This window comes from Penaeus vannamei, chromosome 4 (assembly GCF_042767895.1).
Source record: "Penaeus vannamei isolate JL-2024 chromosome 4, ASM4276789v1, whole genome shotgun sequence".
NCBI classification, from domain to species: Eukaryota; Metazoa; Arthropoda; class Malacostraca; order Decapoda; family Penaeidae; genus Penaeus; species Penaeus vannamei.
Window position 1 is genome coordinate 48,180,214 of NC_091552.1, and position 15,383 is coordinate 48,195,596.

Here is a 15,383-nt window from a genome sequence, read left to right on the forward strand (position 1 = left end):
TGATCTTGTACTCTGCAGAATCTATACAACTGTAATGTTTTTTTTATTGACATATTAGATATGATAACTTAATTCAAATATAAGTTAATATACTAGAGTATCTATATATTCAATAAACATAATTAAATTTCTTTAAAATGTCGTGATATGAGAATGCGCGTGTGATTCCCGGGACCTCACTCAGATGGCGCCATGTTTGTTTACACTTGCGCCATGTTTGCTGCCTGGTCGTGTGACAGAGACAGTCCATTTACAAACGGAAATTTCATGCGGAAACACAAAAAATGACGGAAAAGTACACACACACACATATAATTTATCCCTTTTTTCCCTCCCCCTTCTCTTCTTTCTCCCTCCCTCTCCCCTCATTTCTTTCTCTCTCCCTCCTTCCCATCCCTCATCCTCATTTCTCCCTCCTTCCCCTCCCCCTTCCTCTTTCTCCCTCTCCCCCTCTTTACTTTCTCCCTCTCTACCCCTTACCTTCTTATTCTTATCCGCATTCCTCAGGTTCTTCTCCCTCACCCTCACCTCCCTTTCCCCTCCGTCTCCCTCCCTTATCCTCATTTCTCCCTCCCCCTCATTTCTTTATCTCTCCCTCTCCCTCCCTCATCCTCATTTCTCCCTCCTTTCCCTCATCCCTTCCTCACCTTCTTATTCTTATCCGCATTCCTCAGGTTCTTCTCCCTCATCCTTTCGCACGAGGTGAGGACCGGGCACGTGGCCGCGCACTCCCCCTGGCTCTCGAAGTTGTTGAGGTTCCCGCTGCAGCCTCCGAAGCGGAAGGTCTCGCACCTGTTGCTCTCGGGGTTGAAGTACCACCTCTTGATGGCGCCCTCGCAGTAGCCGGCGTCCTTGGGCTCGTAGCAGATCTCGCCTGTGGGGGGGGAGGGAAGGGAAGGGGGAGAGGGGGAGGGGATGGGAGGGGAGGGTGTGGGAGTGGGGGAGGGAGGGATGGGAGGGAAGGGAGGGGGGTGGAAGGGTAGGGAGGGGGGTTGGGTTGGAGTGGGAAAAGTGGGGGGAGGGATGGGAGAGGGGTTGGGTTGGAGTGGGAGGAGGGAGGGATGGGAGAGGGGTTGGGTTGGGAGGGAAAGAGAGGGAGGAAGTGGGTTGGGTTGGGAGGATGTGCGGGAGTGGGGAGATTGTTGGGTTGGAAGGAGTGGGGTGGAGTGGGGATTGAGACCGGAAGTTAAGGGTAGTTGAGAGTGGCGGTGATAAGGAGGGGTTAAGGGTGGATGGCAGGTTTGGGGAGGGGTGGATAGCAAGGAATAAAGGAAGACGAGAGAAGGAGAAAACAAATAAAGTTAGTTCATGAGTGATGAGGTCAGGGGGTGATGTAGCCAGTTATGAGATGGGGTGTGAGTGGTGAGCTGTGAGGGGGGGGGGGTGAGCGATAAAGTGAGGAACCGTGAATGAGTGAGTCAATGAGTATATCATGAGACTAGGGCCATCACAAGCTAGTTAATGAGGGAGTGATATCAGTGTTAAGTAATTCATCACAAACAAAAACAAATATACACATACACATACATACATATACAAACACACACAGACACACACACACACGCATACATACACACACACACACACACACCGACATACACACACACACACACGCACACACGCACACACACACACACACACCGACACACACACACACACACGCACACACACACACACACACACACACACACACACACCGACACACACACACACACACACACACACACACCGACACACACACACACACACGCGCGCACCCCCCCCGCCCCACCCCCCAACACACCCAAAGGAGAAATCACAAATTAAGTCACAACAATGGCCTTCTCCGAAACTCCACCCGCCGACTTCAGGCGCTTTCCCGGGGACAACAACAAACCAAAAAAACAAACAAAATAACTGAACATCACGCTAGACTGACTCCTCAATAAATCTGTCATAAAACCCCCTTAAACCCCAAGATGAACTCTGTGGCAGGAGATTAAATCCGGATGCTGGATTGTACACCTTTAATATGAGGAGTCCAAAGCCATCGACGGCATTTCGAACGCCGGTGGGGGGAAAAAATGGCGGAATTCCCCGAGATTTAAACCTTGTGACTATATTAAAAACAAGAACGAGAATAACAAGAACAAGAAGAGCAAGAACAAGAACGATAACGAGAACAAGAAAAAGAACAGCAAGATTAAGAACAAGAACGAGTACAACAAAAACAAGAACAAGAACAGGTGCGAGAACGAGAGCAAGAAAGAGAAAAACAAGAACAAGAACGATAACGAGAACAAAAAGAACAGAAAGAACAAGAAGGAGAACAATAACAATGACAGCAAGAGGAACAAGTATAAATGCGAGAACGAGAGCAAGAAAAAGAACAAGAATAACTAGAACAGCAAGAACAAGAACAAGAACAGCAAGAACAAGTGCGCGAACGAGAGTAAGAAAAAGAACGAAAACAACAACAAGACGAACAACAAGAACAAGCACGAGAACAAAAAGAACAGCAAGAACAAGAAGGAGAACAATAACAAGAACAACAAGAAGAGCAAGTACAAATGCGAGATAGAGAGCAAGAAGAAGATTGAGAACAACAACAAGAGCAGCAAGAACAAGAACAAGTGGGAGACCGAGAGCAAAAAAAAAAAAGAACAAGAACAGCAAGAATAGCAACTTCAACGACAACGAGGAAGACGACAACAACAACAAAAACAACTACAACAACGACTATACAAAAAAAATCGCATCCATTTTCTATTTACATTTTTTTTATAGGAAATCAATAAGAGCGATTCGTGTTTATGTTTCTAATATTATTTGATCCGCCTCTCTTCCTGTTTTCTCTTCCGCTTCTCTCTTTTGCCTCTCTTTGTCTTCTCTCTTTCGCCTCTCTTCCTCTTCTCTCTTCTCTCTTTCGCCTCTCTTCCTCTTCTTTCTTCTGTCTCTCTTTGTCTTCTCTCTTTCGTCTCTTTTCCGTCTCTCTTTTTCTTCTCTCTTCCTCCTTTCGTTTGTTTGTTTCTTTCTCGTCTTTCATCTGTTTTCGCATTTTTCCTTCTGATTTCATTTTTTCCTCTCTTCTCCTATCCTTTGCTTTTTTCTCTCTCTTCTGTCTTATCTAATTTCCATCTTCACTAATTTGGCTTTCAACATTCCATCTCGCTTCTTTTGTTTTTTCTTCTATTCTCTCGTTCGTTTAATTTCCCTCACACTTTTTTCTTTGTCTTATCTCTCCCACTTTTATTTTTGTTCTTTCTTTCGTTTTGTTTCTCCTCCTACTCCTCCTCCTTCTTATCCCCCCTCTACCCTCCTTTCCTCCTCCACCCCCCCCCTTCCCCCCCCTCTCCTTTCCTCCTCCACACCCACCGCCTCCTCCCTCACCCCCCTACTCCTCCTCCTCCTCCATCCTCCTCTTCCCATCCCCCTCTCTCCTTTCCTCGTTTCCTTCTTTCCTCCTCCTATTCTCCTGCTCCTCACCCACCACCTCCCTCCTCTCCTTTTCTCCCCCACACCCACCACCACCTCCCTCCCCTTTCCACCTCCCTCCACCCTCCTTTCCTCCTCCACACTCACCTCCCTCCTCCCTCCTTTCTCCTGCTCCTCCCTCCTTTCTCCTGCTCCTCTCTCCTTTCCTCCACCACACCCATCACCTCCCCCCCCCCCTCTCGCCTCCCTTCTCTCTCCTTTCCTCCTCCCACCTCCTCTCTCCTTTCCACCTCCCGCCTCCTCCTCCCTCACCCACCACCTTCCCCCTCCATCTCCCTTCTCTCTCCTTTCGTCCTCCTCCTCCTCCTTCTCCTCCCTCCGCCATTCATCGTGAGCCCAGGCCTGGAGTGCACGCAACTGCAAGCGCTTCTCCACTCCAGCCGTTGCAGCGAGAGCACAAATAATTACTTCTATGATGATCCCGTTAAATCATTCGTTCTCCTCCTCTCTCTCTCTTTCTCCTATTCTCGTTTTCTTTTTCTCTTTCTTTCTTGTTGTTTATCTTCGCTTTGTTGTTGTTATTGATATTCTCTTTCTTGTTCTTTTCTTTCTTCTTCTTTCTTCTTCTTTTTCTTTCTCCTTCTTTATCTCTCTTTTTCTTTCTCTTTCTTCTTATTTCTCTTTCCTTTTTCTCTCACTCTCTTCCTCGAATTATCATTAATCCTTTTTTCGCTCTCTTTTCTTTCGCTTTTAGTCAATTCGTTTTCTTGAATTCCATTCACTTCTCCCTCTTTTATTTCTCCTCTCTCTCTTCCAGTCTTCGTTCACCTCCTTTTACAATTATCTCCTATCGCTTCTTCATTTGTAGTTAATAAAAATGACAAAAATCGAGAAAAACAACAACATATTCAGATGAATAAACACGGCCAGTATATACAGTATACTTGTCTCAGTATATTCCCAATGGTCCCGTTTTCAGAAGACTAAACAAACCTGTGCAAATACCGTATATCAAAACAACCGATAGACGAACATCTAAGATATAGACAAAGAAAGATAAGAAACAAACATAAACGTGAATATAAACAGAGACACAAAGAAAATAACGAACGCAGAATACTCTATATATATACAAACACACACACTCACACACATGAACACTTCGTCAAACACACGTACATCCCTCTATATATGCAAACACTCACAAACATCTTCCCTTTAATTTACACAACCATCCTCAACTCACAAATACACGCATATACAATCCCACCCCCTCTTATATACATACACAAACAGCCCCTCCTCTTATACACACATCCCCCTAAAACACACACGCCCAGCCATGGACACCCCCCTCACAAACACACACACAAATACACACCCACACACATGCCCATCCCTGTACACCCGCCCACAAACACAAACACACACACATACACATACAAACATATACTCACAAATACAAACACACACACATGCCCAGCCCTGTACACCCGCTCACAAACAAACAAACAAACACACACAAACATATACTCACAAATACAAAGCCACACACACGCCCAGCCTTGGACACCCCCTCACATACGCACACACACAAACGCAAACGCACACACATACGCACGCACACAAACACACACGCACGCCCGCACGCCCCTGCCGAGCGAACGACAGGGCGCTGAGGCCTCGTGCGCTGACAACTCCTACTCACGTGGCTTAGGGCAGCAGAGAGCGTACTCGCCCAAGGGGGAGAGGTGACACTTGTGGCTCGAGGGGCAGGTGCTTCCCTCCGGCCCGCACTCCACCACGCTCTCGTTGGTTCTCAAGGGCGAGCCTGTAAGGGGGACGTGGGTGGGAGGGGGAGTTGGGTGGAGGGGTAAGGGTGGAAGGGAGGAGGTGGAGGGGTTGGGGAGGGAGTGGAAGGGAGGTGAGGGAAAGGAGGAGAGGAGAAGGGAAGGGAGGAGAGGGGAAGGGAGGTGAGGGAAAGGAGGAGAGGGGGAGAGGTGGAGGTGAAAGGAGGGAAAGAGGGGGAGAGGTGGATGGGTTGGGGAGGAGAGGGGAAGGGGTGGCGGTGAAAGGGAGGAGAGGGGAAGGGGTGGAGGTGAAGGGAGGAGAGGGGAAGGGGTGGAGGTGAAAGGGAGGAGTGGGGACGGAAGGATAAAGGGAAGGGAGGGAGAGAAGTTACGAAATCGAGGTTAGTGATGCTTCGCTGTTGTGAATGTCAGAGAGAAATGCTTGGCCTCCTTGGTGTTGTCTGTTGGTCTGTCTGTCTATCTGTCTGTCTGTCTGTCTGTCTGTCTGTCTGTCTGTCTGTCTGTCTGTCTGTCCGTCTGTCTGCCTGTCTATCTGTCTGTCTCTCTTTCTTAAATATTTTTATTACTATTTTTGACTCAGTTTTTTAAATACTTTTTTTACTTGTTTTTTGCGTTATTCTGCTTAATGATCTCTGTTCAGCGAATTCTTGACGAGATTTTTAAAGACTGTTTTGTGCAATTTCAAGTTCTGTAAGAAAGTTCTGTTATTCATGCAATCTTTCCATGTCCCTCCTCTCTCTTCACATTCTCTCTCTCTTATATATATACTATATATACTATATATATATATATATATATATATATATATATATATATATATATATATATATATATATTCTTTCTCTTTCTCTCTCTCTCTCTCTCTCTCTCTCTCTCTCTCTCTCTCTCTCTCTCTCTCTCTCTCTCTCTCTATATATATATATATATATATATATATATATATATATATATATATATTCTCTCATCCTCTCCCATTCTCTTCCTCCCTCCCTCCCTCCCCCTCCCCCACCCGCACTTACCATAAGGACAGGGGTTCTCCAGGCGGGGCAGGCACACGGGCAGGGGCGGGCACGGCTCGTCGACGCAAGCCACGTGGACGATGCGGCACTCCTCCAGGGGCGTGGCGCAGCTGACCTCCTCGCAGGGGTCACGGCAGGCGCAGACGGGGCATCCGGAGCCGTCGAGGCGGTACCCGTGGAGGCAGGCGAGGTCGCAGTTCATGGCGGGGCACACCAGCGGCTCCTGAAGAAGGGGGGAGGTTGGGCTTCACTTGGGTCGATATCTTTTTATCTATATCATTATCTGTTTACTTGCTCGTTTATCTATTTTTTATCTATATAATTAACTGTTTCCTTGTTCGTTTATTTATCAGCCTACTTGCTTATTTATGTATTTATCTATCTATTCATTTATTTATCTATTAACTTATCCAATTATTCTTTTTTGTGGGAGAACAAATTTGTTTTACTTGCTTTGGTATTTTCAAGTGTGTTTATTTATCTTTTAATCCGCTTACTTATTCGTTAAATAATTATCATATTTTTTTGTTGGAAGAGCAGTTTTGTTGAACTTTTTCAAATATACAATTAAAATATATTTTGACATTCATTTATAGCCTTAGGGGTGTTTTATACATTTTTTTCCATTTATCTATTCATTAATCCATTTACTTGCGTGTAGGAGTGAGACCCTATATCTTTGTTTATGTATTTTCATCAGTTTATGTGGAAATTAATCTAGTTAGGGGAATATACATATATTTCATCATTTCACTCATACTGGATCTGGCAGGATTCATATGCATACAAGTTACATAAATACATCCACACATAAAAAAGGAAAAAAGAAGAAAAAAATATATATATAATCCAATCATGCATTAATTTTTCCATTTAATAATCTATAAAGCTTTTTAATCCTATGTAGGAAGCGGCACATACATGTTCATAACAATTTATTATTTACATTGTGAAGGAAGAAGGGGTGGTAATGATAATTTTTTGAATGTTTAAGCAATTAAGGAGAGTGATTAGCGGTAATTATGTATTAATTGCATTCATTACAATTGATACGAAATGATCAATCATAATCATAATATTGTTGAAATTATCGAAATAAATCAATGGTTAATTAACTTGACTAATGACAGTAATAGCATTAATTACGACGAATATAAACTAAATCACAACACCACATGCTTTACCATCGTAACTACATTAGTACGATCATAACAATCACATTACCACATCCCTCAGCCAGTCAAACATAACACCACACCAACCCCAACAACACCACTTCAACACCACAACACTCTTCACAACACCCCCTGGCCACCCACACCGGAAATCCCCCTCACCTGGCAGTTGGGATGGGCGGGCTGGCTGACACGGGTCCCTGGCACCTCCTGGCCCTGGGTGTCGACGCACCAGCAGGTCAGGGTCGCTGGGTGGCACTGGGTGGGCAGGAAGGCGCCCTCGTCGTCACACTGCGGAAGGTACACGCGGCCCGCTGGGATCCCTGCTTCTCTGGCGCGGTGCTCGAGGAGGTTCCGTTGGTGCTCGCAGGCTAGGGGGAGAAAAGGGGAAGGGGGGGGTTAGGTGTAGGTTCGGGGTGTCTGGGTGGTGTGGATATGTGTGTTGAGGAGATCGGGTTTTTGTAAGCACGTGGGTATGGTTTAGTTGCGGATATGTATATGGATACTCAAACGTCCGTGATTACTCACTCTCTCTCTCTCTCTCTCTCACACACACACACACACACACATACACGATTACTCATTTACAAACAAACATTTTTTCCGAGGAAACACAACACGCGCATTCCCAAAATTGGTCTGAACTAACATAGACCATTAACAAAGACAAACGATCACAGTCAAATCCCATACGCACCCTTACTCCCTTCCCTCCACGACAAACAGCGTACTAGGCGTAAATTACACGCGCTTTACAAATCAATATTTGGACAAGTCTCCCCTTCCATTTTCGGGGGACTACCTTTTACCAAAGAAAGTGGGAACGAGGCATAGAAAATTGAAACGGTGCAAAGAAAACGGGATTTATGGCTTCCGTCACCAGGCACCGAAATAGTGATGACGAATGACACTGTTATCATCACTCAGCATCTAATTCATCATCAGCCATGAGACGATAAATCTCCTACGAGGTGAAATAAATATGCATGACAGTTTATCTGACAGGATGGTGAGTTATGACGACGCGTATTTTTTCCACTATTTGAGGTTGAACGTGAATAGCGCAAAGACTTCCTGCCTTTAAAATCTTCCGTATGTTAAAAATGCCTATCTTAGTTTTTATCAAGAAAATTGCGGCTTCCATATATGAATTTATTATGGCCAAATTTTGTGAATTAAGCATCTAAAACAATTTGGGAAAAACGGGTAAAACAAAAACAAAATGGTACTAATGTGACTCGTATATCTATGACAGCATCAACCGCAAACATATGGACTAAGAACTGACCTTCAAAGATAACAGATAAGTAAGCAAATAAATAGAGACCACCAGAACCTAAAAATAAGAAAAACTAGCCTGGTGCTCGCTCTCTCACTCATTCTCAGTCCAGTCAGACAGTCTGTCTTCCTGCCTGTCCACCCCGCTCCTTCTCTCTCTCTCTCCCTTTCTCTCTCTCGTTCTCTTTCTCCCTTCCTCCCTCACCCGTCATGACAATCGGCTGCTGGCACTGAGTTCCACAGCCGTTGGAGCAGCACTTCTCGTCGCCGCGGCAGTGGGAGTCGTCCGAGCACTCGAGGTCGCAGTGTCCGCTCAGCACTGGCACCAGGAAGGGGCACTGGCCGGCCTTCTGCTTCTTGCCTGGAATTCGGGGTTAACAAAGTTGATTGAAGGTGTTGATGATAATGGTTGGTGACGATGACAGTAATTATGCAACAGCACAGATGATAACAGTAATAATAGTAGTAGTAATAGTAATATTGATGATAATAATAATAACAGTAATAGTAATGATAATGATAATAATAATAATAACAATAATACTAATGATAATAATAATCTGAAACAATAATACTCTTGTTTTCTTCCTTGAAATAGAAACGAACCCTAGAACTATTGGTTACACTCTTGGGGTCGCGTACGGGATGACAAATAGGTATTGTCATACTGATAATAATGATATCGACAATACTGCCACAAGTAATAAGAACACATACATTACATTACGAGAAGTGATATTCATAATAACAACGCAATTCTGCCGTTCAGAACAAGCTGATTGAAATGGTAATGACAAAAACACCAATCAATTAATTAGAGCTGAGAAAACAAGCAACGACCGTCCGCCACTGACCAGGGCTGGGGCAGCAGACGCCTTCTACGGTGCTGTCGTCGGCGAAGCAGGAGTACCCCTGGGGGCACTCGAGGGCTCGGGCACGGGGGCTGCAGGCCAGGGTGGCGTTGGTCTCCGGCAGGGTGTAGGGCTCTCCCATGGGGCACGCGGGGGCGGCCGACGCCTCCACCACGGGCACGCACTGGGGTATGGCGGGGCACACGCCGTCCACGCAGGGGATGTCCACCATCTGGCACACGTGGCTGCCGCTGCACTCCACGTCCTGGGGGAGGGAGAGGGGGAAAGGGGGTTAGTTGATATCATTTTGTTTTTCTTGTTGCTGTCAACGTTGTTGTTGTTTTTAAGGTTTTTTTCTTTTTCTTTTTTTTACATAGCTTAAGCTTCTTTTTCAGAAATATAAGTGCAAACAATGAATTAGATATCAGAAAAAAATAAATCATCCTTAAGAAATAACTATACTTCTCTAAAAAAAATCGAGATAATGGTTATAAATCTAAATGCACTTATTAAAAAAAAAGTAACAAAAAATCTTAAAGAAATTAATATAAAGAGACAGCCACTTCAGTCACTCAAACAAACAAACAATAAAAAAGACAATTCAAGTCACCTGGCACGGATCGCGACACTGGCAGAGTGGGCAAGCCGTGTCCTTATCCAAGACGAAGCCGTAGTCGCAGCCAAGACGACACAGCATCTCGCCGCAGGTCAAAGCCTCTCGAACGCGATCGCACACCACGAGCTCGCGGGATGATGCCCTGGGGAGGGGGGAAGGGGAGGTGGGGAGGGGGGAAGGGGAGGTGGGGAGAGAGGGAGGGGGAGATAGGGAGACAGGGTGATAGGGTGATAGGGTGATAGTGTGATAGGGAGATGGGGAAGGGGGAAGGAGGAAGGGGAAAGGGGAGAATAGGGAGGGGGAGATGGGGAAAGGGGGAAATGAGAGAATAGGGAGGGGGAGATAAGGAGATAGGGGGTGGAGATAGAGAGATAGGGAGGAAGGAAATGGGGAGGGGAGAGAGAGAAGATGGGGAAGAGGGAGGAAGGGAGATAAGGGAGGAGAAAAAAAGAAGAAGGAGAGGAATATTTGGAAAGACGATAGGAGAGGAAAAATGGAGATGAAGAGCGAAAGAGAAAAAAAAAATTGAGTAATAACAAAACAGACGAGGAAAAGAAATAGCAAGGAGAAAAAAAACAAGGGGGAGATAAGGAATTAGGAATAAAAGAAAGATGGGGAGAAGGGAAGGAGATAGAGAAAAAAAACACAAACATTATAGATAACTTCCTCAGACGAACTTCAACAATGTTTCATGATCTTGAATGCTCGCTTGCGTGTGTTGGAGCTATTCTTGCCATTCTTTCCCTTCCCTTTTATTTATTCAGAATTGGAAAGAGAAAGAGAGAGAGAGAAAAAAACAAAATTATCTGAATTGAAAAGATAAAGAGATAAAAAAAAATATCTGTATCTGAATTGGAAAGATAGAGATAGAAAAACAAAATTATCTGAATTGGAAAGATAGAAAGATAGAAAAAACAAAATTATCTGAATTGGAAAGATAGAGAGATAAAAAAATAAAAATTATCTGATGTAAGTCTGTGTTTGAAAATGTAGTAACTGATTTGAATTTGTTGATTGGATTTTAATGTGCATTCGAAAACAAACAAAATATCTATGCGTGAATAAAACTAATACAATAGTTTATTTTGTCCTCTAACAAACAAACAAACACAAATAAAAAATATATATATCTATGCTTGGCTTAACTTGCTCATAAAAATACCAGATAAAATACTGAACATTTTCTTTTAACCTCTGAAAAAATGTTAATATGAATATCTTCAAAAAATCATATTATTAATTCTTGATAATGATAGAAGAAAATACATAAGCATAATCAAAAAATATATAATCCTTTAAAACAAAAACATAATTCCCGGTAATAATATAGAACTCAGTAAATAAATAAATAACAAATAAACAAAAACTACAAAATAAAAAAAAAACGAGACCATGTCAAGAACGAAAAAAGAATAAACAAAAAATAACAACGATGATAATAATAATGAAATAAGCAATGAACAAAAAAAACGATAAAGAAGAAATGAACAATATTGACGACAATAATAACGACAAAAGGGGAAATAAACAAGTGGCAATGATAAATAGCGCTTCCTCCATCCTATATCCAATCCATATCCATCCTTACTCTAATCCTTCCTCCATCTTATCTCCAACCCTCATTCCAATCCTTCCTTCATCCTAACTCCATTCCTTACTCTAATCCTATCTCCAATCCTTCCTCCATCCCAACGCCAACCCTCATTCCAATCCTTCCTCCATCCTAACTCCATTCCTTACTCTAATCCTAAACCCAATCCTTATCCATCCTATCTCCAACCCTCATTCCCATCCTTCCTCCATCCTATCTCCAATCCATATCCATCCTTACTCTAATCCTTCCTCCATCCCAACACCAACCCTCATTCCAATCCTTATCCATCCTATCTCCAATCCTCATTCCCATCCTTCCTCCATCCTGTCTCCAATCCTCATTCCCATCCTTCCTCCATCCTTATCCATCCTATCTCCAATCCTTCCTCCATCCTAACTCTAATCCTAAACCCAATCCTTATCCATCTTATCTCCAACCCTCATTCCCATCCCTCCTCCATTCCTTACTCTAATCCTAAACCCAATCCTTATCCATCCTATCTTCCAACCCTCATTCCCATCCTTCCTCCAATCCTCATTCCCATCCTTCCTCCATCCTATCTCCAATCCTTACTTCGTCCCGGGGATCTGCGTGCCGAAGTCGTCGACGCACCAGCACTGGCCGAGGGCGTTGCACTGCACCTGCTCGTAGGCGCCGTTCTCGTCGCAGGTGGGCGTGGGAACGGCCAGGGTCACGCCCTCGAGCTCAACCAAGTCGCGGAGGTATTCGCACACTGGTGGGGGGAGAGGGGGAGGAGAGGGGAAGGAGAGGGGGTGAAGGGGTATAGAGAGGGGAGGGGAGGGGTGAGGGGAGGGGGAGTGAGGAGAGGGGAGGGGAAGAGAGGGGGGAGGGGAAGAGAGAGTGGGGAGAGGAGGGAGGTGAGAGTGGGGAGAGGAGGGAGGGGAAGAGAGGGGGGAGGAGGGGAGGAGAGGGGAGAGAGGGGGTGAGGTGAGGGGGAAGGAGAGGGGGGAGTAGGGGGGAGGAGGGAGAGTAGGAGGAGGAGGAATAGGAAAAGAAAGAGGAGGGGCAAAGAACGAGGAATAGAGAGATGGCGAAGGCGAGTACGAAGAACAGGAAAAGGAAGGAGGAAGAGATAAAGGAAAATGAAGAAGGGAGAAACAGATACGAGGAGGAGAAGGAGAGAAAAAAGATAAAGGGCGAGGAAGAGGAATAGCAAAAAAAAAAAGGAAGAGGAAATAAAAGAAAAGGAGGATAAAAAAGGAGAAAGAAAAATAATGTTTACGATTAGTACCGAGAAATTGATGTTGATTTATGAAGTTTTTTTCTCCTAAGCGTCATGTTTCAGTTAATTAATTTCTGTTTATAATTAGTTTGACTTTAATTAGTCTTTGTAGGGCTACGGTTTCTAATGAAGGAAATAATTGTGACCCCACAACAAAGGCTGCGGGTACGAGGGTGTGTGTGAGTGTGTTTGTGTGTGTGTGTGTGTGTGTGTGTGTTTGTGTGTGTGTGTATGTGTGTGCGTGTGTGTGTGTGTGTGTGTGTTTGTTTGTTTATGTAAGTGTTTGTGCGTGCTTACGTGTGCGTGTGTGTGTTGTGTGTGTGTGTGTGTGTGTGTGTGTGTGTGTGTGTGTGTGTGTGTGTGTGTGTGTGTGTGTGTGTGTGTGTGTGTGTGTGTGTGTGTGTGTGTGCGCGTGTGTGTGCTCATGTGTTTGTGGATATGTGCGTGTGAGTGTGTGTGTGTGTGTGTGTGTGTGTGTGTGTGTGTGTGTGTGTGTGTGTGTGTGTGTGTGTGTGTGTGTGTGCGTGTATGTGTGCGTGTGTGTTCATGTGTTCATGTGTTCGTGTACGTTTACGTGTGCGTGAGCGTGTACGTGTACGTGTATGTGTACGTGTTCGTGTTCATGTTCGTGTTCGTGTGCGTATGCGTGCCCATATGTCTGCCCACGACCGCACACGTATCTGGTCGCCCCCCCAAGCACGACTCCCTCCGACTTACTCGTGGGTCCCTGCAGAAGTCCGCTCTCGAGGGTGAGGTTCTGCGGCGGCTGCGGCGTGACGCACCTGGGGCCGCAGGCGGGGACGACGCAGCACTTGGTGACGGAGCCGCACTCGTCGTCGGAGGCGCAGCGCGGACCCTCGCACAGCTCGGCGCTCGCGGACGCCACGAACGGGCACTGGCCGGGCTTGCTGGCCTCTGCGGGGGGAGGGGGCGGGGGGAGGACGAGGGAGGAAAGTTGGAAGAGGGGGAGGGCAATAAACAAGTGAAGAATGTAAGTACGAGGGGAATACATAATTTTACTGAATAGTAATAATGATAATAATAATAAGAGCAATAACAATAATAATAATAATAATAGTAATAATAATAATAATAATAGTAATTACAATAATAATAATAATGCTAATAATAATGATAATAACAGGGAATCTAACGAATCTAATGACATGATACTTCAAAAGTAAAGATAAAAACGAAGAAGAAGAATAAGCGGCAATAGATAAAGAAAGAAAGAAAAAAAAAAGTCCGTCTTACCGATGATGGTGGGCACGGGGCAGCAGGTGTAGGGCGCGCCGGCGGTGGGCGGGGGCGTGCACTGGTGATCGGCGGGGCACGGGGCGTGGGCGTCGCACTCCACCACCACACCGCCCACAGTGAAGGGCGTGAGGCCGTTGGGGCAGGTGGGCGGCGTGGGCGGCGTGGGCGTGGTGCTGGGCGTCGGGAGGTCATCCGAGTCGTTGGTCAGACCTGGGGGAGGGAGGGAGTTAGTTTGGAGGGAGAGGGAGGGAGGGAGGGGAGGGAGGGAGCGAAGGGGGAGAGAGATGGAAGGGAATGGGAGGGAGGGAAGGGGGAGCAAGGGAGGGGAGGGGGAAGGGAAGGGAGAGGAAGAGGGGAAGGGAGAGGAATGGGAGGGAGGGGGAGACGAAGAGGGAGGGGAAGAGGAGGGGGAGGGGAGGGAGGGAGTGAGGAGAGGGAGAGGGTGGGTAGGAAGAGAAGAGGAGGAAGAGTAGGGGAGGAAGGGGAGGGGAGAGAGGATGGGGAAGGGAGAGGAGTGAAGGAAGAGAAAGGAAAATGGAAGAGAAATGAAGGGAAAGAGAGAGGATGAAGAAGAGAAATAAAAAGGAAATAGAAGAAAAACGAAGAGAAAAGAATAGAAAAAAGAAACATCAAAAAAGGAATGGGAAAGAAAAAAAGTACTATGTAGCGGAGAGTCGGAGGAGGGGGGGGGGGTACGTATGTTAATTACTATAACAATCAAACATTGAGAGAGATAATAGCTCATTATGCCTTTTCATCCCATGCAGCATATTGTTGATTTAAAACAGCCAATCAACTAGTGTTTGTTGCAAAACCTGAATACCTGTGCTCGTATTAACGGTAAAAACACAAACACAAATATTAAAAACAGACAAATCAAGATAAATAAATGAATAGATAAGTAGAATTAATCTTTCTGATCTTCATCCCCCCATAATGGAAGGAAATATGATGACAGTGACGAATAAAAAGGGAAGAAATTGAAGAAAAAATAGAAGGTGAGGAAGGAGGGAGGGACAGGAGGAGGAAAAGGAAGAGGAGAAGGAGGAGAAGGAGAAGAAAAAAAAAGAATAAAAGTAAAAAGGAGGAACGAGAGGGAGAAGTGAAAAATAATGCGGAAGGCCA

At 45.2% G+C, this 15,383-nt stretch overlaps 1 protein-coding gene across 3 annotated transcripts in view; it reads right to left on the reverse strand.

The window, feature by feature from the left end:
- The window catches only part of LOC113822084 (uncharacterized), a 177,442-nt gene that overhangs the window by 19,717 nt on the left and 142,342 nt on the right, over positions 1-15,383 (reverse strand). For all 3 annotated transcript variants that reach the window (XM_070121157.1, XM_070121156.1, XM_070121158.1), the window contains exons 9-18: positions 14,256-14,468; positions 13,719-13,916; positions 12,332-12,491; positions 10,159-10,306; positions 9,552-9,813; positions 8,903-9,058; positions 7,582-7,790; positions 6,245-6,467; positions 5,123-5,245; positions 648-874 (exon numbers count right to left, since the gene is read on the reverse strand). In XM_070121157.1, coding sequence (XP_069977258.1) covers positions 648-874; positions 5,123-5,245; positions 6,245-6,467; positions 7,582-7,790; positions 8,903-9,058; positions 9,552-9,813; positions 10,159-10,306; positions 12,332-12,491; positions 13,719-13,916; positions 14,256-14,468 — 1,919 coding nt within the window. The remainder of the gene's footprint in view (positions 1-647; positions 875-5,122; positions 5,246-6,244; positions 6,468-7,581; positions 7,791-8,902; positions 9,059-9,551; positions 9,814-10,158; positions 10,307-12,331; positions 12,492-13,718; positions 13,917-14,255; positions 14,469-15,383) is intronic.